The following is a 25,967-nucleotide window of genomic DNA, read 5'->3' on the forward strand; positions in this document are numbered from 1 at the left end:
ATGCAGGCATAGATGGATCACACACTATTCTTCAAGCACAAAGAGGTAAATGACTATCTTAATAGTTCACGTTGATGATGTTATTATAACAGAAGATGATAATGAGGAAATTACCCGAGTCAAGAAAGGCCTTGCTTCAGAATTCAAAATGAAAGATTTGGGTAAATTTCATCGCTTCCATGGTATGGAGATAGATCGAAGTCGAGAGGGAATCTCAGTATCTTAAAGAAAGTATATTATTGATTTATTAAAGGAAGTTGGTATATTGAGGTGCAAGCCCCTTGACATTCCTATGGATCCAAATGTGAAATTGGGCAGCTTTAAAATGAGCAAACCAGTTGCCAAAAGGTTTCAAAAGTTAGTTGGGAAACTAATTTACCTTTCATATACTAGATCTGACATTAGTTTTGCTGTAAGTTATGTCGGCTAGTTTATGCATGCACCCATAGAGGAACACATGGCTGCAGCTACATGAGTTTTAAGATATCTAAAAGTATCTCTAGGAAAATGTTTACTTTTTAGAAAAACCTCAAATTGGGATATTAAAGCATTTACAGTTGCAGTTCAGGTAGGATCTGTTATAGATAGGAGACCAACCTCAGGGTATTATTTATTTGTCTAGGAAAACTTAGTCACTTGGAGAAGGAGGAAACAGATTATGGTCGCAAGAAGCAGTGCAGAATCTGAGTTGAGATACTTGGCTCATGATGTGTGAGAGATGGTATGACTGAGAAACTTATTGTGAGAATTAAAACAACAAGCAAGTGAACCATTAAAGTTATACTATGACAACAAAGTTGCTATCAATATCATTCATAACCCAGTTTATCATGGTAGAACCACACATGTTGGAATAGAAGATGGAATGGGGTGTATTATTTATGTTCCAACTTGGAGTCAAGTGGCTGATGTCTTGACTAAGAGTCTCCAGAGACTCGATTTTGAGAGATTAGTTGACAAGTTTGAACTCCACAACATTTACAGCCAAACTTGAGGGGGAGTGTAGGAAAGTCCATTAATTATTTATTTTATATTTAAAATGATTGGTTGTATTTTTAGGATGTAGGAATATATTGTAACATCTTCTATATTTAGAATGGTTAAATTAGGATGGTAGAATTCTATTGATTAGGCCTGTATATTTCTCTTGCTCGTATATGCCACGGTATATTATTCTCTTTCCAATAAGAAGATTATTCAAATAAGACAGTATAGACATAAAATTTTTCTTTCTAATCTCTTTTAATTGTGAATTTGAGAGCTTCAGACTGGATAATGGGAGGTGGTACTGTCTTCTAGAATTACAATCCATGCCAAGAAAGCCTTACAGTGAAAATAGCAGATCAATCCTTATCTAAAGGTTCTAGAACTGGTTCTACCATGATGTAGAGGACTTAACTCTATATTGGGTATTTTCTGTTCCTAACCAAAGACTATAATCTTTTGTCAGTTAGCAAGCAGACTCAAGAACTTTACTATGTTGCCAAATTTATCTCGGGTTTTGTGAATTTCAGGACTAGGATTTGGAAAAAATAATTAGTAATGGTAAGGTGTTTTCAGGACTTTTTCACCTTAAAGTTAGTGAATCTCCTAGAAGACAAAACTCATAATACAATATGTGTTGAGTTAAAAAAATCGGTATAATAGAAGTCGTGTTCCTTCTGAAATTTCCAATAAATGTAGTCTAATCATGTTGTGGCGTTATTTTATAGGACATCCTATTTTTTCATACTTTAAAAGATTTTTTTTTGTTCAAGACTAAAAATCTGAAACTTTTTCGATTTTAGGTGTGTCAATTTTTTAAACATGTTCGTAATTCCTTTCACATTCTATTATAGAAGGCATCTCATTTTTTTAGATGATTCATAGTGATATATGGAGACCATCTAAAATAAAGCATGTTACTGACATTAGGTGGTGTATATCATTTGTAGATGATCATAGGAGGATCACTTGAATGTTCTATAAGAGAGAGGAATCGGAAGTAGGCCATATTTTCAGGAAATTCAACATTTTCAAACCCAATTCCAAACAAAAATACCAACATTGAAGACAAATGATGCGAAAGAATATCTTTAGACAATTTTAGATAAATATCTTGAGAGTCAAGGGATTGCCAAAGTTCATGTGCCGATAAGCTCCGAGAAAATGGGATTACAGAAAGGAAGAATGTGCGCCTCCTACAAGTTGTTTGGTCACCTATGTTTACCACACATGTTGCCAACTTTTTATGGAGTGATTTGATCATTTATGTGTAACAACTTGAGAGCTCATCTAAGACCCAAGCTGAGGGGAGTTTTAGAGAGTGCAAAAATTTCTTATATATTTCGGTAACTTCTATTCATTTTTCAAGAATATGAGGAAGTTCTTTTCTTAATTTTCCGATTTTTATTCTTAAATATCTTTGTAACTAATTATATAGCATTTATTCGGACTAATAACAATATCTAAATAATATTTCAAGTTATTGTTCTAAAAAATATATTGTAGAAAATATTTTTGTGTTTTATTCCAGTTCAATTTCTCTTCTTCTATGTTACACATGAATCATGTGCTCTCTTCTTTTGCAGCTCAATTTTACATCGTTCAATATAGATGACGATGACTATGAAGGTTATGATTACTTCTTTTTTGGGCAGCTTTCTGAAGTGCGCATAGTTTATCTGAATAGATTCGTGCAGGAGGTAACACAACTTTCATTTGTTAATTATCTGTTTTACTTTGTTCCCTACTGTCTAACTTTTGGTTTGTAGGTTGTTCACTATTTTATGGGTCTCGTTCCCAACACTCCAAAAGGTGTTGTCCGATTAAAAGATCAAGTAACAAATTCTGAGAAGTGGTTTACAACTAGTGAAATTGAAGGATCACCTGCTTTGAAGTTGGACCTATCCCTTAGAAAACCTATAATATTAATGCCTCGGCGTACAGACAGCCTTGAGTATGTATATAATAGCTTCTAGTCTAAACATTAGGTTTTTGTACCTCTTTAATCAGTAGCGAACCGATGTCGGCCATTATTCTGTTTTAATAAATATTTGGTCATGCTTGTTGTAACTACTTGAAAGTTTTGCAGTTTCTTGAGGCTTGATGTTGTTCATATAACTGTTCACAACACTTTCAACTGGTTTGGCGGCAACAAAAATGAGCTGGGCGCAGTTCATTTGGAATTATTGATGATTATGGTGAGAAAAATGATTAGCCTTTATGTTGTGAGCTGATTGAATCTGTGGATCTTAGCCAGGTTGCTAGTTTTATTCATTGGATGATGATTTTTAAAAATAAATGATGGGCAATAATTTTTTTTTCATTCCTGTGATGTTTTTTTTTTCTTTTTTCTTTTTTCCACTTCACCATACATCTTCTTGGTAATATTCTTTGGGCCGGACATAGGTTGAGAATATCAGTTTAAATGTCGGCACGGGATCAGAGTTAGGTGAAAACATAATTCAAGATGTCAAGGGGGTTTCTGTAGTCATTCGAAGAGCATTACGAGACTTGTTGCATCAGGTACCAAGCACGGAAGCTACAATCAAGGTAACAGTTCCTTTTTGTGCTGCTGCTGTCTGAAGCACCCATAGATTTTGTTGGAGTTGGATAAAAAAAGGTTTTATCAGATCAGTCAATTTATTGTTTTTGTGGTTCTGCAGATAGATGAGTTAAGAGCAGCACTTTCGAATAGGGAATACCAAATTGTTATGGAGTGTGCACATTCTAATATTTCTGAAACTCCAAATGTTGTCCCACCATTGGTCAGTAATCTCGTGAGTTCTTCTGATGATGCAGTGGAAACTATTATTCCCAAAGATCCAGCTCTTGTTGAATCTGAAACAGTAACCAGTGAGGCCTGGATTACAATGAAAGTTTCCATTATTATCAATCTGGTTGAGTTGTCTTTATATACTGGAGTATCCAGAGATGCCTCTTTGGCTACTGTGCAGGTGCAATTTTTTGCTCTTGTTTCTCTTCTGTCTTCTGTTTTTTGTTAATATTTTAGTTCATTTTGTTCAAAATTTTCATGTTAACCTTGGTTAAGCATATTTCGGGAAATTGTTATATTTTGAAATGAAAGTTTCTGTCAAGAAATCCTTATATACTCTGTTATTGTTGGTTTGTCTTGAAAGCTTGGTTTTCAAGCAAGTGAGCTATGATCAGAACTTGAATTTCCTGTATGATTTAGGGTAAAAATTTATTTAATAGTGTATCTATGCCATTCCTTAGATGAGTGTGCAACAAGGTTTATTTACATGCTTTCTGGAGTCGGGCAGCTGTTTGAACTTTCTACATTTTTACTCTATGTTTCCCCTCAAACCGGAGCATCCATGTCATTTTTCTAATCTTGTTACAATATAAATTTGATTATGATCCTTCCAATCTGCTTCTTGTTTTATATATTTGATGGACTTGGTGAAAATTACTAGATGCAGCTTCTTGTCAACCAAGTTACAATGAATTTTCTTTTCTTTGCTTCTCTCCTTCCGAAAATGCAATGTATGGCTCCTTGATTGTCATACGAAAAGATCATAGATTGGGAATGATAAGGCCAGATTCCTTCAGTAGATGCTTTAGCCGAAACAAGTAGCCTCTTCCTTAGCACAATACTCAACTTATGACTAGGCAACCAACAACAATGTATATCTATATAACCATAAAAAATGTCGGTGGTTCTTATAGTAAAACGTAACTAATACATATATATATTATTTCCTTTTTGTAACAGATTTTAGCCTAGAATTAGGCTGATTTAGTTAGCTTCTTATTTGGTTAAGATATCTTATAAAGCATGGAATCCAGAATATTAATTTACTTTCCTACAGTTAGGTTGCTATATATATGGGAAATTTTTTTGTATTGCACACAATAACAAGACATCAAATTCTTGCACATGGTATCAATGTCAGGGGTGTTAGCGTGGTTGGTAGACAGAAAGATGGACCAAAGATGGTCGGAAAACTTACAATTCTTGCTCATATAATACTAGACATATGCCATAATTGTGGCTCGTGAATTTATGTGTAGCCTAATAGAGGGTCACTTCCATGTAGTTTATGAGATACTACATTATCTGAAGGCTTTTTTTTTATATTTAAATCTTGGTAAAGGAATTCTATTCAAAAGGAACACTGGATTAGTACTTGAGGCATTTACCTGTGTAGGTTATGCAGGCTCCATAGTCAATAGGTGGTTTGATATGAGTTATTGCATTTTCTATGGGGGCAATCTCGTGAACTGGAGGAGTAAGAAATAAAATGTGGTCGCTAGATCAACTACAGAGGCAAAATTCAGGGTGATGAAAAAAGAAGTATGTGAGTTATTGAGAACAAGACAATTTTGGGAAATGAGTAGGCCAGACGGGATAGAGCAGTAAATTAACTTGCACAAATTTGCGATTTACATTGTCTACAATCCTAACGGGATTCTGTCAAACATAAGGAACTCTTGGGAGCCTTTTTGGGATGAGCTATCTGTAGATGAGACAAAGGATATCGTCTCATTCAAGAATGTGAAACTGGAGGTTCACACAGATGGAAATTCTTTTTGTTAAGATGTAGTTTTTTGTGACTCTCAAGATGGTAGATTGATTGAAAGAAAAGAGCTAGATTGTTTGTAGAATTTGATTGTGTCTAAACTATAGTATTGATGGCACTAGAATGGGCCAGAATGGTGGAGTATGGAGCTGTGGGAAAGGACAACTTTTTAAGCAACACTATGGATCAAGGCACAAAGCAACTACCTTCCTGCGGCATTACTGACCTCCATCTTAACTGGGAAGTTTTTACCTCCAGTAACTAGAGAATGATTGTTTACTTGCCTTTCTTAATTCTTTTAAATTTCCTTGAGCTTAGGCGGAGGATATCTCATTCTCCTTGTTTGTATTATTCTTTTCTTCTTTCCATCTTGGATAATATTTATTCTTTTGTTAAAAAGTCATTGTTCATAGTCCTTTACAATTTAACATAACGAAAGACATTGAAGTAGATAGACGTTTCATAGTAGAAAGTTGGATAATGGATTGATTTTTATTCTTTAGTGTATCAGCTAGCGGTGTCTACATTACTAACAAAGGTACATAGTAGTGCACGTTGCAAGGACTTGTCTCTACCTCAATCTTCTTTCTTAATATTAAGAAATGAATGTTAACACTTTTTATTTAAAAAAAAATTAGAAATTAATGTTCTTAAAATTATGGGATACTGGTTGGGGAATACCAATATAGAAAATTGATTTGCTTTGTTACTGTTAGTATCCTATTTTTCTATTTGCAAAAGCTTTATAAACTATATATATACTTCTCCTCAAAATATAAGAAATTCAGTTTCTATCTAAATACGTAAAGAAATTCAGTTTCTATCTAAATATACGTACTTAGATAGAAACTGAATTTCTTATATTTTGAGGAGTATAACACAGTTTATAAGCTTTTGCAAAGAGAAATTGGATACTAACCATAGCAAAACAAATCAATTGTAGTAGAGATTGGGGAAGTTAGTTAGAAATCAGTTTCTTATATTTTGCACTTGAATTTTAATGTAGTAGAGAAAAAAAAATTGATTGCTTTACACCCAGTTATACTCGATGCAAGAGACTATAGCCAACATAGTGGGCACATTTCTATCAAGTACTTGTACATTTTTTGTGATGTCAGTTTGGATGAACATCCATCATTCGGTGGCACAATGTGTATCAATGTCTTCAGATTTAATGATGTTGTTTCTCATAAATCTGACAGGCCATGAAGGAGATCTTTCATGTCCTGGCATTATAGTTCTATCTCACTGCACCATTCACGGGAATTGTTAGTTATGAACTATTCAAGTAGGATATGATTTGCTTGTAGGGCATATTGCTAACAGTTATTTGGACGACAAAATAAGATGAGATGTGTGGATAGAGCCAGGGAGTGGACTGTTGCGTTATCTGCTTGTCTCCAGATAATTCTTTATGTAGTGGAGAAATTTCTCCTGCACTATGGTATTGAAACTTTGACAGTTCCATTGAGCTCTATCACTTCAAGAAAATTTTGAATTCATGTTTATGTTTTTACTCTTAGGTTCCTGAATCAGATCTGGCTACTGCAACATTTAGGCTGACGTGAAATAGCTTAGAAAGACTTCTAGAATGTTATGATTAACATCTTAGCTCTCTGGTATGCAGATTAGCGGTGCATGGCTTCTCTACAAGTCTAATTCACATAATGAAGGATTTGTCTCCGCCACACTAAAGGGTTTCACCATAATTGATGACCGTGATGGAACTGAAGAAGAATTTAGGCTGGCAATAGGGAAGCCAAAGGATATCAGTTATGGAGCCCAAAGTTCTTTAATTGATGACGGAGACTTGAAGGTGATTCATGCAAATGTCACTGAAGGAACTGATGATAAACTAGTCCCTACAATGCTTAATCTTGATGCAAAATTTGGTCAATGCTCGACATTTGTTTCTATATGCATCCAAAGGCCACAGCTGCTTGTTGCACTTGACTTTTTGCTTGCAATTATTGAGTTTTTTGTTCCGACAGTCGGCAATATGCTTTCAACTGAAGAAGATAATAAGTATTTACATGTTGATGCAATTATAATGGATAAATCAACTTACAGGCAACCGGCTGCTGAGTTCTCACTTTCTCCATGTAGTCCTTTGATTGTCGAAGATGAAAGATTTGATCATTTTATTTATGATGGTGAGGGTAGAATACTCTATTTGAAAGACAGACATGGATTTTGTCTCTCTTCACCTAGTTCAGAGGCTATGATATATGTGGGCAACGGTAAAAGTTTGCAATTCAAAAATGTTGTTATTAAGGTATGACATTTTACTCATATTTTTTTCACTTTCTATGAAAATGCGGAGGTTCATACCTTTTGGAAGAGACCAGCTAATTTTTATGCTGGTTTCAGAGTGGGCAATACTTGGATTCTTGTATTTCACTGGGAACCAATAGTAGGTATTCTGCTTCATGGGATGATGGTGTCTACTTTGAGGCAGGGGATGGTCCGCACCTAGACTCTGTGAGAGAGAGTAGTAATGCTTTTCTATCTCAGACTACCGCAGGGGGTAGATATATGGAATTTATCCTTGAGTTGCAGGTCAAGTACTGCTTTTTTTCTGAATTTTATTGTTTCTTAACTTCCATTTACCTTTACTCATGAAACCAAGGAGTGCAGGTTAGGAAAGTTCACATGTTCAAGCAACATTCTTTCTAAATAACATCTGAAATTCTGGTGGATTTAGCATAATTTTCTTTTCACAATTATTTCACTTGCTCCAAGTATGTATTAAATCATTAAAAATTTAAATTTAAAATCTGGGAATTAGGAACTAAATAGCTACTTCATTAAAATTCAAGTGCAAAAAGAAATTTCACGATAACTAATATGACGGCATTCATTTAGGATACATCCATCAATGTACCCACAGTTTGTTTGGGATATTTATGGTTTTAACCTTTGATATAAGTCTTTTGAGTTCTTCCAATGGATTCATTTATGAGTATAAGGGAGTAATTTGACTTTTCATACCGATTTAACATGCTCAAGGTTTGTCCTTGAAGTTTCTTAAAAGCAATTGAAATTTAAGATCAAATCGAAAACTCAAAATGAAAGAATATACTACACTAAGTTTCGAGACTAAATATAACAAAGAGTTATTATGACTTGCTATACCTCATTGCAGGCTATTGGTCCAGAGCTGACATTTTATACGGCATCAAAAGATGTTGGGGATTCACCAATCCTCCGCAATAAACTTTTGCACGCACAGCTTGATGCTTTTGGCAGGTTGGATACTCTACTTTTTCTTTTTTCTTTTTCTTCAATGATCTACTATGCCTGTGTGCTTGTACATACTTTTGGACGAATGATTAAATCTTGATAGAACTGGCAATGTTCTTTTTTTTGTAATTGGTTGAATCTTTTGCAGGTACGATTGCATTCCATAAATGCATAATGTATATCATTTATCATTTTAAAGTCCTCCAAATTTGTACTTTTGATTATCTTATTTTCTCCATAAAAGATACTGCAGAATGAAAGACATGGTGACATAGATGTTTATCTTTTTAAATTTTTAATATATTACAAAAACGCAATACCATTGGAAAGGAAAAAGAAATTATAGATTAAATAAAGATAAGCTGTCTTATAAAACAAAAAGGAGTCACAAAAATTTGTCTTAATTTACATCAATCTCCTTTGCAACATGGATAAAAACCCTCTTAAGCAAACTGTGGTCTTTAGGGCAAAGAACATTAGAAAACACCATTGTCTTTCAATATGCCATTGTACGGTTGAACATCTTAGCATACATATTTTGTAATTCTTTTCAACCAGCAGACTCACAACCCAGCAAAAATAGCCTCTTTAAAGTGACGCATTGCCGTAATAGGATTTTGTTTATTGTGGAAGTTTTTAATTTATCATTGAAGTTTTTAATTTATTATTGAAGAGTTTCATTAGAGTTAGGAGTTTAATTTTAGTAATATTTTTTTTTATTTGTCTAAGGATTAGTAATCTTACTTATATTAGATTACTATTTCCTAGTTTAATTCTATTTAGGAAAAGTTACTTAAAAATTATTATAAATAAATTATACTTATTATCCATTCAAGTATTTAATAATATTTTGAGAGTTTCTCAGTTTTTTAGTTATGATGCAATCAAATCGTTAAGTATGATACTTAAAACTTCATAGATGTTATGCTTAAATCACCTTAGGTGTGATATCTAGGTTTTTTTTTTTAATCTCAAATCTCTGGTTGGATAAATCAGTCCTATTTATCCTACATCAATTTGGTATTTTAGCTAAAAGTATCCAACTCCTAGATTCTCAAAACCTTGCAGCCAAACAATTCCAAACTCATCTATAAAAAAATTCAAAAACCGTAAAATAGTTGCGAGCATTGTTCACCAATCAATTGCTGGAGGTGGTCAATACTGCCACCCCCACCAGTTCCAGAAAGGCCCCAATAAATCGACCCCGGAAGCCTAGCCGTAAAACTCCACTAGAAACTGCCGCACTTGCCGGTGAAAGCTCACACAATTGTTGCCTCTGGCGAATCCGCGCTTCTACACCTTTGTGTCTTACATCGGCTTCAAATCTTAGGTCAACACCTCCAGTTGAGCTGCCTGCTGAATGGCTGCCACCGTTGGGTGACCAAAAGCCAGCGCGTGAAGCCCACTTGTCGCCAGTCTCTATCATGTTCTGTTTTTTTTTTGTGATTCTTCCTACCACTATAGAACTTATGAATCGAAATATTTTTGTACTGCGCTACATCATCAATTTGGGAGAACTGTGTTTCGGGTTGCCTCCTCTTTTTAACTAGGCATCATGCCAGAAGCTAATCTTGTTCATAGTGCGCACTCTTCAGCTAATACAATCCTTGAATTTATTCCTGCACATGCATATATTTTTTGACATCCCCTTCCCATGGGGTCTTGACAAGATCCTGGTATACCATCCTTTATGCACTGTCCCAAACTTTGCCTTTATTTTTCTCCATCAGAGATTATCATTTTCATTTATGAATCTCAGAAGTCATTTCCTATTTAGAGCCTATTTACCTCCACCAAAGATCTCAAACTCAACCACTCCTTGATATTTAGGCTTTTTAGTCATCTCACGTCTCCAAATGATATCCATGTTAAATGACATACATCTCTTAGCTAATCTTTCAGGGATTTTCGATAGGGAATATAATAAATGGGGAAATATTGGCCATCTTGCTAGTTTTAAGTGTGAGTCTCCCCCGCTTAGATGGAATATTTCTCTTCTACCTAATCAATCTCTTCTCGAAACTCACCACCATAGGGTTCTAAGTTGCCACATCTTTATATTTAGTGCTTAATGGTATCCTCAAGTATTTGATGAGTAAATCTACGCTTCTACACTCGAAAATCCTCGCTAGCTTGGTAGCCTCTTATCTGGTTGGCTAGGTTGATACACCTTTAATCCCTTGGACATATCCAGCTTCTAGCCTTTAACAGCATTTTAATGAAATCTTCCACAACAATAATAAATAGTGGAGGGGACAAAAAACCACCTTATCTAAGTTCTTTGGAGACATTGTAAAACAATGATGGACCCATGTTCACCACAACCACAGAAGAAGTTGTTGATATACATGAGTTGATCCATTTATACAATTTTCCTTGAAGCCTAGTTGCCTTAACATCTAAATCAAGAAAGCCTCAATTTACTTGATTATAGACTTTTCTACGTCCAGCTTGCATAGAACAACTCTTCACCAAATGACCGTCTTTATTAATCTCTTCCATATAATTGATTCTCCTGTGATGATTTGCCATGCAGTGGAAATTTGGCCCACTTGTTCGAAGTTCTTTCCAACTAGTCCCCTCAATCTTCCAAAGTCATGGGCATTGCCAATCAAAGTGTAGTACATCTTAGTTTCCTAGAGGCAGATTGCTTCAGGCTTCCATCAAAGTTCTTATGGTCATTGATTCCCCTAGCATTTTAAGAAATGATATGACCTAATATTGATTAAGTATTTACATTTAATCCATGTCCTTTCTTGTTCCCCTTCCTCATGTTGTTGTAATTGATGGAGGATTGCAACCTCCACATGTTAAATGTAACTCACCTTTAATCCCTCATCCACCTTTCTTGTTCCCCTTCCTCATCTTAATTACATGTTAGATCTCATTTGAGGCTCGACATGCTTTTTTAAGATAGATTTGATGAGCCTATATCACCAAATCTGTGTAAGGCCGGGAGATGAACGAAAAAACAACTTTTACAACAAAAATTGGTTTGTATAAGTGATTAGTCATGTCATTCGGATTGTCTAATATACAAAGTACCTTCATGCGCATCGTGAATCAATTTTTTTCAAGCTTTTAAGGGGAGATTTCTTGTTGTCTTTTTTCGTGATATTTGTATCTTCGGTAAGTCTAAGGAGGGACATTTTTTATTTTATGACGAATTATGAGAGTACTCCGCCAAGAAAAATTCTGTTTTAATAAGAAAAAATGCACATTAATGCATATCGTTGTCTCTTTCAAAGGGGTATAAATTGATCGTAGAAAAAAACTATTTAAGATTGGTGGGAAGCTTATAGAAAGTAGGAAGCTTTCACGGGTTGAAATCTTCTTTTAGAAGATTTATTAAAAGCTTTAGTACTATAATGACACCCATTACAAACCGCAAAGAATAGAAAATTTTGTTAGACCAAAACAATGTCTAGAGTTTTTGAGATTATGAAGAAGAAATTGACAAAAGCACCAGTCTTACGTCTTAGTTAGGATATTTGAAGTGGTTTGTGATGCATTTCAAGTAGGTATTAGTGGCATACTAGTCAGGAAGGAAATTCAATAGCCTACTTTAGTGAGAGGTTTAATGATGAAAAATAGAGGTATACCACATAGTATAAAGAATTTTATGTTGTCATCCAAACACTTCGACACTGGTGTTATTATCTACTCCGTAAAAGGCTTTTCTTCTACTCTAACCTTAAGAGGTTAAACCCTGACGTCCATGCCATATTCTATGATTTCAACTCAATGGAGTCGAGTTTTTTCCCCTGCTCCTGGAGAATTGCTGGCGTATAGTCATGATAGGATTTTATTTATTATTGGAGCGTTTTTAGTTTATTATTTAAGAGTATTAGAGATTAGAATTTATTCTTATTAGTATTATTTTTTATTTATATTAGGATTACGTTATGTTCTTGAGACCAGGATCTTACTCCCTGGTAGTTCAACGAATAATCTGACTCTGCATCTTACTTTTTTTTCTTGTTATGATTATATGAGTGATCTATTGTGAATTATTTTCAAACTTATCAAAGGGAGTTTGACACCTTGGACCTGGTTAGAGAGAACTCTGATTTCTATATTGTAATTATAATTCTGCTTACCTCATTATTAATTTTGGAGTTCTTTAAATAGGAGTGGATGCATTACATTATAGGAAACCTTTATTATTTAGGTTTCTCATAGTAAAAATAAAGAAGATTCCTAATTAGGAAATAAGTCTTAAAAAAAAAATTAAATTCCTAAGAGATAAATTTTCCTAAATAAGAGATATTTTTCTGCAATAGAATAAAACTTAACCATATCAGCTCGTTATTTGCTTTTTTTTGCAGTAAGAACGGCCGACAAAAGAGTTTATAACATCATCCTTTCCCTGAAGAAAGAGATTGTCCTCAAGCTCAAAGTCTGGATAAGCAATCTGGAAATGTTTACGGGTTTCCCAAGTAGCATCAGCTGCATCCATTCTGTTCCAATGTACTAAAAGTTCCCACATGCCTCTATTAAGTCGGGTGCGCAAACCTGAAGCTGGAGTGGGGATAACACGACCATCTTCCATTGGAGGTAGCGGGGGAATTGAGGCTGAAGGTCTCCCTTTAAAAGGTTTGAGAAGGGAAACATGGAAGACATTATGAAGTTTGGACATAGGTGGTAGTTGAATTTTGTATGCAATGGTGCTCACACGCTGTAGAATGGAAAATGGGCTGTAAAACTTTGGAAACAGTTTATGGCGAGGTGCTGATGAGATAGAGTGCTGGCGATATGGTTGCAGACGAAGCCACACAAGATCCCCTACCTCATGGGTTACATCTCGATGCTCCTCGTTATAGAATTCCTTCATACGAGTATGTGTCTGCTATAGTTTAGCTTGAATCTCGGTTAAGACTTGATCTCGGGTAAGTAAGGCTTCATCTATTGCATTGACCCAAGAGGACCCAGGTATGTATGAAAGGAGACGTGGCGGCTCGCACTTATATACCACTTTGAAGGGCGTGCTCTAGAGTGCAGTATGAAATGATGTGTTATAGCAATATTCAGCTGATAGAAGCTATTAAATCCAGCTCTTAGATTTGTCCTCCACGAAGCAACAAAGATACATTTCAATTGCATGATTCACCGCCTCAGTTTGACTGTTCGTTCGTGGATGATAAGCTGAAGAAAAAGCAAGTTTTGTACTACTTAAACGGAAGAGTTCCCTCCAAAAATTGCTGTGAACACAACATCTCTGTCATATGTAATAGTTTTTAGAATGCCATGACGATGGACAATCTGTTTGTAGAAAATTTGGGCAACTCTTTGTGCAATGTACGGGTGAGCCAGTAGAGTAAAGTGTGCATACTTTGAGAATCTATCTACAACGATAAAAAGAACTGATTTTTCCCAGATCTTTAGTAACCCGTCAATAAAGTCCATTACAATATCTGCCCAAATTTGAGTGGGAAGGGCCAATGGCTGAAGTAACCTGATTGGACTCAGATTTTCAGTTTATAGCGTTGACAAATCGGGTAAGAAGATACATAGTCAGCAATGGTGAATTTCATTCATTTCCAGTAGAAATCAACTTTGATGCGATGTAGAGTGTTTTGAGTCCCTTCATGTGCACTATCATGATAACTAGACAAAATGAAAGCAATTAATGGAGAGGTTTACAACAAATAGATATTGTTTTTACAGAATCAACTCTTCCTATATAGCCAAAGTAGATTCCTTTTCTCCTTCCACAACTTGTGAGTATAGCTTTTGTAAGGAAGAATCAGTAGTGACTGCTTTGCGGACGACATCTAGAAGTAAAAATCGAGGGTGCCTAATGGTATTACAAATCATTTTGTCGTTGTCACGTCTGGACAGAGCATCTGGTTCCCGGTTTAAATAGCCAGGTTGGTATTCGACAGTGAAATCAAATTTTAAAAGTTTTCTAATCCAGTGTTGTTAACGAGAAGTAGTGATCCGTTGTTGTAATAAAAACTTTAAACTGTAATGATCAGTGCTGATAAGAAAGATTCTTCCCTACAAACACGGACGCCATTGTTGTAGTGCCTTGGCCAACCTGATCAGTATTCGTTCATATGCAGCCAGTTTATGATGTCGTTCAGCCCATTGGCGACTAAAAAATGCAATTGGGTGGTTGTTTTGTTGTATAACAGCACCTATACCACCTCCTGACGCATCACATTCTACCACAAACAACTGCTCAAAATAAGGAAATTGTAGGACTGGAACAACAGCTAATGCATACTTTAATTTATCAAAGGAAAGCTCAACTGCTTCTTTCCAACGATTAGAATTTCATCGTAATTTACTAGTCAATGGGGCCGCCAACTGTCCAAACTCTTGAACTTGTGGTAATAACCGGCTAGCTTTAAGAATCATCACAAAGCAGTCACTAAGTAGGGGTTTTGGCCATTCGTTATAGTTTGAATTTTTGCAGGGTCCACTGTCACACCTGTAGCGGAAATAATATGCTTAAAATATACAACTTAGGTTTCCCTAAAGGTACATTTAGACTTCTTAAAGTATAGATGGTGAGCACTCGGCAATTCAAAATTGAAACGCAAGTGTAGCCAGTGATTTGCTCAAGAGTTGCTGTAAATTAAGATATCATCAAAGAAAAACAATATAAATTTGTGTAAGTGAGGACGAAATGCTTCATTCATAAATGTTTGGAATGTAAAAGGTGCATTGGACAAGGCGGAGGGCATAACCAAAAAATCGTAGTGCCTGTGATGTGTTTAAAAGGCTATTATTTCAATTGTCGAGTCATGCATCCTTACTTGATGTTATCTCGATTTCAAATCCAGTTTAGTGAAGTACTTGGACCCATGCAACTCATCGAGTAGCTCGCCTACTGCTAAAATAGGGAATTTGTCCTTAACTATGTTAATATTGAGCTCGTAGTAGTCCACATAAAACCGCCAAGTCCCGTCATGCTTTTTAACCAATAAAACCGGGGAGGAGAATGGGGACTTACTGGGTTTGATGATCCCCTGTTGAAGCATCTTAGCACATTATGTTTCAATTTCATCATTCTATAAATGTGGGTATCGATAAGGTCTAACTATTGTTGGTCCCGCTTCGGGTTGTAGACAGATTCAGTGGTCACAATTTCTAAAAGGTGGAAGGCCTGACGTTTCCTGGAACAAGTCATTAAACTCGGCTAGGAATTGCTCTAATTCCTCCGATGAGGATGGGTCCAATGATATGGTTAAGCTATCGGCCATTGTGGGGCTGTAGTCTTTGAAACATGATACTAATTTCACAGAACTTGAAACTCATTGTTAATGACACAAAATCCCAAAGGATGGGTCCAGGGTTTGTAATTGTATAATTGCTAAATCATATCAAATCCAACCAAATGAATGTCAAAAAAATCAACGGTAAGCTCATGATTATCAATTGAAAAGGTTACTACATTGCGAATTCCTGTTCTGTGGGCAGTTTCTCCATTTGCCACAGAGACGCTGGTTTCTATGTTGGGTTGAACTTTGATTCCGAAACTTCTTGCAGATCTTAAACTAATAAAATTGTTTGTACTCCCTGAATCTACCAGGCCCCGTAAATGATAATTGTGCAAGACAGCCTTCACTTACATTGTGCGTGCCCCTTTTTAACTTGTGACTGCGTGTAGAGAGATTTTTAATTCTCCTTCGACACTGATTGCCAGTTTCATTTCTTGTGAGTCTACCGATTCAAGCCAAAAAAGCTTCTTACATTGATAACCTGCAAAGTTTTCTTCATTGCAATTGTAGCACAGGCCATTTGCTCTTCGCTCTGCCATCTTTGCTCTTGATAATTTTTTGATAAATGGGGTGTTTTAAGACTTGACTTTTGTTGCTCCTCCACTAATAGCAATGGTTGTTCCTTTGGGTGATGAGGTTGCTGAGGAAAACGTCTTGGAGGGGGGTGCTAGGCCTATTGCTTGACCTTGATCTCTTTTTCGGCTTTGCTTCTTTCAGAATGCGCTGCTTGGATTCAAAAGCTCTTGCTAAATTCATGGAATGAGCCAAATTAGGTGGAGTGTGGAGCTCTACACACAACAAATTTGAACCTGCTAGCCGTCTCAGTGAATAAATTTGCATGCTGATCAACCCATACAAAAGTATTTGCTCTTGCTAAGGTTTTTTGGAACTGTCTATGATAATCTTCCATCGACCCCGTCTGTTTCAAGTTTACCTATTCTCCCAATGAGTTACTGTTTGTTGGTGGGCCGAACTTCAAAAAATAATAATTTTTGAATTCAGTCTAGTTGATCGTAGGTTGTTTAGATTCTAACGGTGGTACCATAGCTGCGCCTCTCCAAACATATGGAAGGTGGCTAGCCCCACCTTATCCTCTTCCGGCGTGTGTTGATTGATAAAAAATTTATCGCATTGGTGTAACCAGATTAGGGGATCTTCAGAGCCGTTGAACATTGGAAAATCTAATTTGGTGTAGCGTGGAACGATCTAGTTACTTGTTGGATCATTTACATTATGTGTCTGACTACCGGGTTGAAGTGCTTGAGGTGGCTTGTCCCGTAGGTGGTTGCTGCTTATAGTCCTTTCTAACTCTGTTTGTTTGCCACAATTTAAGTTGACCAGTATTTCTTTGAATTGTGAGGATAACTCTTGCAATTGACTGCCCAATCGCCTTTCAATCTCTGCGCTCCGTGCCTTGTTTGCGGCCAAGGCTTCCTAAACATCAATTGCAGATCTTCTTTTGTTGCAGAGTCACCCGTAGTGTTAGCCTTTGATACCAATTTATTATGTCCTTGAAACCAGAATCTTGTCACCGGGTAGTTTACTGGATAATTTGGCTCTGGATCTTGCTTCTTATTCTTGTTATGAGTCCTTGAGCGATGTATTGTGAATTATTTCCAAACTTACCAAAGGGAGCTTGGCACCTTAAACCCCGTTAGAGAGAGTTCTGATCTCTGTATTGTAATTATAATTCTGCTTACCTCTTTATTAATTTTAGAACTCTTTAAATAGAAGTAGATACATTACATTATAGAAAACTTTTATTATTTAGGTTTCTCATAGCAAAAATAAAAAAGAATTCTAATTAAGAGATAAGTTTTGAAAATAAAAATTAAATTCCTAAATAAGAGGTAAATTTTCCTAAATAAGATATATGTTTCTAGAATAGGATAAAGTTTAACCGTATAATAAAATTAATTCCTAAATAAGAGATGAGCTTTCCTAACTAATAGATAGTTTTCTAAAATAAGATAAACCTAAACAATATTAGCTTCTTATTTGCCTTTTCTGTAATAAGAACGACCCACAAAAGAGTTTATAACAGATTGATATTCTCAATTCTATTAGATTACTATTTTCTAGTTTAATTCTACATAGAATTATAATAGATAGTTTTATAATTTCACTTATTCATTGAAGTATTTAATAATATTTTAGGAGTTTCTCAATTTTTTGGTTCTGTGATGCAATCAAACTCTTAAATATGATAATTAATACTTGTTAGTGATGTCTAAGAAACGTCGGGCTAGATTTTTTCCCCAATATCTTAGTAGGCAAATTAACCCTTATTTTCCTTACATCATTTTTGAATTGTGAAAGCACATGGAATGCATACGGAGAGTGTCTTTTGAGGTCTATGAGTTTTGGACCAAGTTATTAGTGTTGATTATGTTGAACCATGGTTCCTTGATGAGATCCTAGATTTATTTTCCCTTATCATTTCGTATTCTTGTATAGATTGTTGTCTATTGTGGAATGATTTATACATAGTAGAAATGATGTAATTTACTGTGGATGCATAGAAGAAGTTTTTTTGTCTCAAGATGAATTTTTTTGTGCTTATTTTGTTGTAGGCTTGTTTTAAAGGGTGATACCACTGAAGTAACTGCAAACGCGATTGGTTTGACAATGGAGAGTAATGGAATTCAAATTTTAGAGCCTTTTGATACCTATGTGAAGTATTCAAATGCATCAAGGAAGACCAACATACATCTCTCCATTTCAGAGATATTTATGAACTTCTCATTCAGAAGCTTGAGACTATTTTTAGCAGTTGAAGAGGATATTTTGGAATTTCTACGGATGACCTCCAAAAAAATGACAGTTGTCTGCTCACAGTTTGACAAAGTTGGTACAATAAGAAGTATGGATACAATCATTTCCTTGTTTCTGTGTAAAATCACTACTTTATTAATCAATGGTATAAAAACAATGTATTTGTAATTTGTAGTATTAACTTGGTGTCTCATTGCCGTTTGCAGACCCAGACACTGATCAAGTATATGCCTTCTGGAGACCTCATGCACCTCCTGGTTTTGCAGTTCTTGGCGACTATTTGACTCCGCTGTTAGTGAAAGCGGCAGGGTTACTTGTGATATTTATTTCTTTAATTTCTTTTATGTACTGATACAACTGATTTTTGCATCACAGGGACAAGCCGCCTACCAGAGGGGTTCTTGTGGTCAATACTAATGTTGTAAGAGTCAAGAGAGCTCTCTCCTTCCGACTAATTTGGCCACCATCCTCAGGTTCTGAGGGCATTTCAAATGAACCTGTGACTGTTTCTTCTTCTGAAAACGGTGACCTTGAAAATGAGTGTTCTGTTTGGTTCCCTGAAGCACCTAAAGGATATGTGGCATTAGGATGTGTTGTTTCCCAAGGAAGAACACAACCATCACGATCATCTACTTTCTGCATCTTGGCTTCTTTGGTTTCTCCTTGTTCTCTCAGAGATTGTGTTACTATCAGCTCTAGAAATATGTATGTAGAACTGTCACTCCATTACTTTCGCAAGTTTGATATGCATGTGAGAACCTATGTCCCACTATGCAATGACTGGTTGAAGAGGACATGTGTATTCATACATGCATGAAAAAAGTTGCCAACTCATGTTTATGTGAAAGTGTCATCCATCTCTTTTATTAGGTCAATATTTCATTTTACATATATATACAAACACTAAATTATATGTTTACATAAAACATGCAAGGACATAAATATATATGAATGCACACATGCAAAAAGAATTGTATGAACTTGTATGTAAGAATATGCAACAGTGTTAATATTGTTTTTCTATTCTCTAACCCATGAAATATATCAAATACTCGGACATCAGGTTAGGTAAGACACTACATGGGTCAGTATTCAAAGTTATTATGATACTATCATAGTGACTTCCCTTGCCAAAAACAGCTAAATGGTTGCTCAGTGGCCCAAGGTTTCCTCTAATGTGCAATTAAGGGTCCAAATTTTTATTTGGTTTGATTGGTTCTCCAATATATGTAATTATGTGGAATTAAGATTCTCTAGTTACGTGGAATATGCTTAGTGTTTCATGTTTCTCCATGCATTTTTTCAAAAATCTTAGTAGTCAACGAAACTTCTTTTGGACAAGTCATTTGCCGGGTTTTGGTGGCTTTATATGGTGCTATCTGTAGTTTTATAGATTTGTTAAAAGCTCATTTATTGGATAAAAAGATATACTAGATAGATTTCATGTTGCGGATATCTTGATACTTTATCTCGTGTATCTGAGATTGTGTCTCTTTATATATTTATTTCCCTTGTAACTAATCATTTTTCTTTAATAGAAGGGGAAAAGTTATTGAAAGAAAAGAGAAAAGAATCACGAACTCGAATAATGAGACATACTCATCAAAAAAATCAAGAAATCATGGTAGTACAGAAATGGACTCATTCTATGGGATTAAGATGATCACACCGCAATCCTGATGTATCTCTGACATAACTATCAGAGTACTTCCTGTGTGCCTTGGGCCATAATGTGGCAAGAAATGTGACTCTCTCCCATAATTCTTAACTCTTGAAAGATTGTATAACAGGGCAACGAATACTACGGTTCCTTCCAAGCCATATAATCCATAAATGACATTGCACTAGTAAGGTGTCAAGTATGCTTTGTCGCATGAAGACTTTGGTAGAAGTGTATATGGAGAAATCTCCTAGGTTGTGTTGATCAGGAGTTAGACCTTGTTTGTTAATTAGGAAATCTGTGTATGGTTTAAGACAGTAGATTAGTTTGGTAGAATTTGTAAAATTGATTTTGGTCTTCAAATATCTATATTTTCTCTGGTTGTGTTAAAGAAGAAGTAAATTATGTAAAAGAGGAAGTATATTATGTAAAAGAAGAGGTAAACTAGGTTAAAGGATATAAGAGTAAATCAGACCATTTCTGATTAATTGTTTACTTTCTTTTTTCTTCCTCGAAAATCTCTCCATATGGAGCTGTGATATTCAATAGAATATAGATAAAAGCCATTCTTAACATGATATCAGAGTTATAGGATAAAAATATTGTTCTTTTGTTTTCAAACCCTCAGTTGCTCTTCATTGTCGGATAAACTAAATCCTCTACCCAGCCTTCACAGCTGGAATTCCTCCCAAACAATCTCTGATTTTTGCTCTTCTCACACAACTTCGCTTTGGTTTTGCACCTTGTTCTGGTGTTTTGTGCTCTATGTGACCTGTTTTCACATTCTGTTCTGCTCTGTTTTTGCGCAGATACTACGTCTGTTTCACGTGCGTTATTTTAGTGTGCTCTGTTTCGTGCCTCACCCCTGCTTCAGCTACCTTTGTTTCTGGTGTCCTCCTCCAGCCACTGTTATGTTTTGACCCAGTTCCCTTGTAATTTGGTTCAGCTGCAAACACTCTGTGTGGCTGCATATCTCCTGTTCTGCACCACGCCTGTTTTGACCCTGCTTCGCTGTTTTTATCAAGCAGCCACCTCCTGCATGCAGCCACCAACTGTGCAGTCTCCATTTGTGTTTCAATTGGTTTTAGCTGTCGAAAATCAAATGATGTCAGAAGTAACAAGTTTGAACCAGGTGATTGTTGTTAAAAACTTAATTAGCTAGAAGTTAAGGTCTTTTTCATTTCTTTTTTTTTTTTTGGAACCAAGTTAGAATCTATTAAGAGACAGTAGAATGTAACCATAGATGCGTCACAGTCATCAAGAATTTCCCTTCATCGTTGCTTATCAGTTTGCCCCTCATTCTCCATTTTTGTGTTTGGGGACAGCACAATTTTAAGAGATGGAATCTGTTATAAGCCATAACAGTGGAAGAGAGAGGATTTTATAATTCTGGAAAAAATTAATTTAAATTTAGTAATTCTAGAAATAATTAAATATATGTGTACTCATTTTTTTCTATCATGAGTTTGGGTACTTTTCATATTCAGAGATCGTTAGTTTTTCTTTTAATGAGCGTCCAAGTAAGTAAAGGAAGAAGTGGAAATAGCCTTTTATATCTACTAATTCTTGAGTTCATCATCTCATAACGAAAAATTGTTGGTCCATTACCTTTAGACATTTGGTAGGCATATGAATGCATATGCGCACACAAAATTCATATGATACATAGAAAAGGACGTAGATGCGCTTGTGTTGGTATATTTTATGTTATAAATTTTCCTATTAACTTGTGTATGTAGAAATTTCATGCCATCCCCTTTACTTGACTAATATGCATTTGCATGCCTGGATTGAACGATTTTGTATATTCACGTAAAAATACACAAGGGATTACATGGATGCATGCAAGTAGAGAAAATATGGGCTCATAAATGAGACATACATTAGCATGCATTCAGGTACCTGTGATTTTGCAACTCTCCAAACTAATAATCAAATCAGCCAGATCATAGAAGGTTGGGTTTCCTTAGCAAGCCACTGGTTGCACTAAAAATTTTAAGCCTATTATGAATGTTATCTTAGTTACATTGTTTGTATTTAAACTATATGTGTACTTTTTGGCATTTCTTTGATGCAAGCTTCCTTGATTGCCTGCTCTTTTGGTGTTAGAATGTTACATCTTTTTTTCATTTACAATGCAGATGTCCGTCAAGTTTGTTATTTTGGCGCGTGGATAACTGTGTTGGTACTTTCTTGTCAGTAGATCCCAGAAACTCTTGCTTACTTGGTAGAGCGTATGATTTGCGTCATATATTATTTGGGATTTCAGAAGTCACTCCCAAAATATCTAGGCAGTTGGATGTCCATGCTTCTCAATCTGGTGATGTTCAGACACTGAAGCCCGAAATACTATCTGCTGTTAATTCTGGTCCACGTTATGAAGCTGTAGCTAGTTTTCATTTAATATGGTGGAATAGGGGTTCAAGCTCAAGGAAGAAACTATCAATATGGCGTCCAGTAGTTCCTCATGGGATGGTGTTCTTTGGTGATGTTGCTATGAAAGGGTATGTGGTTCTCCTTTTTCTTTCTTCCTCAGGTAGCTTATTTGCCGAAGGCAGAAATTGAACCAGAACCGCCTGTGAGGGGGCCAGGTTATGACCATCTGGATTACAATGGTGGCTGAAAATACAAAAATGAAATATAAGGAAATGTATTATTAGAATGTTAACAATTAAGTTAATTTATTTCAATCAATTAAGAACTTAAAATAATTAGGATTTAGCTTTATTAATAATTACAGCTCTATAGGAAGAGGTCTTGGCTTTGGTTTGAACCTTAGGAACCTTCATTCCTCTTTATTATTCATGTATGTTGCACACAACTGGGGCCTTTGTGCAAGGTCTTTAGTCTATACTTGCTTTCAACCATTTGGATTTGTATTCTCATTGGAAGTTTGATTTTCCACTTCCATATATGGGATTTTTTAGAATATAAATAAGAAAATTGAGCAGTTTCTTTTCAATTTAAACTTATGAGATAATTGGCCAATAAGTTAACAAATGTCTTATCATTTTTTTGTAGATGAAACTTAACTTTTCATACTAGATTTCTAGAGATATGCTTGCTAATGAATGTAATTTTAAACGTAATATTTTGTATGGAATCTAGGTACGAACCTCCAAATACATGTATTGTTCTTCGTGATGATGGAGATGAAGAGCTTCTTAAGGCCCCTCTAGGGTTCCAAATCGTTGGGAAAATCAATAAACAGAAGGGGATGGAAAATGTATCTTTTTGGCTGCCTCAGGCACCCCCAGGTTTTGTTTCTTTAGGCTGTGTTGCATTTAAGGGCACACCAAAGCAACATGATTTTAGCACATTAAGATGTGTGCGCAGTGATGTGGTAGCTGGGGACCAATTTTCGGACGAAAGTGTGTGGGATACATCTGATGCCAAGCTCAGATCAGAACCATTTAGCATATGGAGTGTCGTAAATGAATTGAACACCTTCATTGTCCGTAGTGGTTTCAAAAAACCACCAAGAAGGTTTGCTTTAAAACTGGCTGATCGACATCTACCAAGTGGTACTGATAGTACAGTCATCGATGCTGAAATTAGAACCTTTTCTGCCTCCCTATTTGATGACTATGGTGGCTTGGTAAGAACTCATCCCAACTATCCACCTTGGTGCTGAATAATATGCTGCCTTCCGTAAAAACTTAATGATCAATTCATTCTTCTTAATATGTCTCTGTTGAAAATAACTGGTGCCTTTGTTAAAAAAAGTTGCCCTATCCTAGGGTGGTTTCTTCCTGTGAGTATACTATTCCTTCCACTAATTTACTTCAAGCTTTTTGACTGATAAAAATGACTACATCCTGGAAATAAAGCTATTTTGCTCATCTCTCCAACTTCAGTTCAAAGTTCGGAGGTATTTCACGAAATGAACTGTCAATATATCAGAAAGCTATTCTCTCTGTTTTTTTTACATAAAATAAAACAGAAAAAGAAACTTCGTCAAAAGAGGGTTTTTAATTTCTCATCTATTCTTAGGAGGATTTTTTACCCTGCAGCATTCTACGTCTTTCTCTTTCTTAATGTATATTTATTGTCTCCTCATGTACAAACTATAGACATCATCCTGGGATAAAATTTCAGAACATGCATGAGTTTGTTCGATTGTATATGTAGGTGAGCATCTCTGCTATGAATTTATAAAGTAAATCACAAAACATGTGTTTCAAAGTACTTAAAGCACTAACATGTGTTTCAAAGTTTTAAAAACGAACTGTGTTACTTATTTTCCTCAGAAGATATCAAAGGACCTAGAAGTCATCATGATATTATTGTTCTCCTTATCTGTTTCAAAATTATAGTTTCTTCAGTATCAACTGAACTTGGTTTTCTGCTTTTACCAACTGTGCTATGTGCCTTCACAAGAAAAGAAAACCATCTAAAGAGAGACTCGTAGCACAACTTTGTCTTTTTCACTTGTTTATTTTCACTTGAAAAGATGATTATATGGAAGGAAAAGTAAGTGGCTAAATGAAGGAATCCGTTGTAGTGCCGACTATTGTTCCCCTATCTGATAGTCATTGATATTTAAATTTCTTTGGTTTTAATGCTTTTTTATGTGGTTTTACATGTATTTGGTTACAGGTGTCGATTATTAATAATGCCATATATGTAATATCCATAATACATGATTTCCTGCTAAAACACAAAGGTGGCCAACTTTTAGATCATTCTGCAAAAAGTTTCTGATTCATTTCCATTTTGGGTGCTTTTCATTTTTGGCATGCTACAACAAGAAAAATGATATTACTTTCTTTGCTCTTTCCAATTATCTAGGTGTCACTTTTTTCAAGGGGATAACATTCTGTGCAAGTTTTTAGTTAACTGCATAACATTGTTTCCTAATTATCTTCCTCAAGTTTCAGTTTAATCTGTTGGAATTGTTTTCTTCTTTACTTCTGGACCTATTCAAGGACATTCTTGATTTTATACTCTTTGATTTCTATGGTTTATGACTGCTTCGTGTATGCTCTTATGTTTTTTGATGAGCGTTCTAGTTTCTTGTATTTTTCGGGCCACCCAATCATCCATTTAGAGATGATAGTTAGCATTTGTTTCATGATCTTTTGTCATATTGTTGTAACTCTGTAAGCTAGTCCTTAATGTTTCTTTCTTTTCTTTTTTTTTTTTTAATCTTCCAGATGGTTCCATTGTTTAATTTATCTTTAAGCAAAATGAGCTTCAGTCTCCATGGACGCACTGATTGCATGAATTCCACTATCAGCTTCTCCTTGGCTGCCAGATCATATAATGATAAGTACGACTCGTGGGAACCTCTTGTCGAGCCAGTAGATGGGTTTCTAAGGTAAGTGCATATTAGTAAATGTACAAGAGCATGAAATGCATAAATGTTGATGGAAGAATGGAATTGTATATTACTAAAGAAAAAAGAGCCCTATATGTACATGATTCTTGGCATTAAAAAGGAAACCCTAATATCAATTACATATGAAGATTTTACTATTATACCTTTACATACTAAATACACGTATGCACTACTTCCAACAATTCCCCTCAACT

At 35.4% G+C, this 25,967-nt stretch overlaps 1 protein-coding gene across 3 annotated transcripts in view; it reads left to right on the forward strand.

Moving 5' to 3' along the window:
* LOC110810873 (pleckstrin homology (PH) domain-containing protein) overlaps window positions 1–25,967 on the forward strand; it is a 141,886-nt gene that overhangs the window by 61,247 nt on the left and 54,672 nt on the right. For all 3 annotated transcript variants that reach the window (XM_088218073.1, XM_088218072.1, XM_088218074.1), the window contains 14 exons: window positions 2,571–2,684; window positions 2,754–2,938; window positions 3,074–3,182; window positions 3,391–3,534; window positions 3,648–3,938; window positions 7,153–7,800; window positions 7,896–8,084; window positions 8,671–8,774; window positions 18,571–18,860; window positions 18,979–19,063; window positions 19,148–19,477; window positions 22,574–22,936; window positions 23,541–24,030; window positions 25,589–25,752. In XM_088218073.1, the coding sequence (XP_088074199.1) occupies window positions 2,571–2,684; window positions 2,754–2,938; window positions 3,074–3,182; window positions 3,391–3,534; window positions 3,648–3,938; window positions 7,153–7,800; window positions 7,896–8,084; window positions 8,671–8,774; window positions 18,571–18,860; window positions 18,979–19,063; window positions 19,148–19,477; window positions 22,574–22,936; window positions 23,541–24,030; window positions 25,589–25,752 (3,506 nt within the window). The remainder of the gene's footprint in view (window positions 1–2,570; window positions 2,685–2,753; window positions 2,939–3,073; window positions 3,183–3,390; window positions 3,535–3,647; window positions 3,939–7,152; window positions 7,801–7,895; window positions 8,085–8,670; window positions 8,775–18,570; window positions 18,861–18,978; window positions 19,064–19,147; window positions 19,478–22,573; window positions 22,937–23,540; window positions 24,031–25,588; window positions 25,753–25,967) is intronic.

Source organism: Carica papaya, chromosome 4 (assembly GCF_054855325.1).
Source record: "Carica papaya isolate Zhongbai chromosome 4, ASM5485532v1, whole genome shotgun sequence".
NCBI classification, from domain to species: Eukaryota; Viridiplantae; Streptophyta; class Magnoliopsida; order Brassicales; family Caricaceae; genus Carica; species Carica papaya.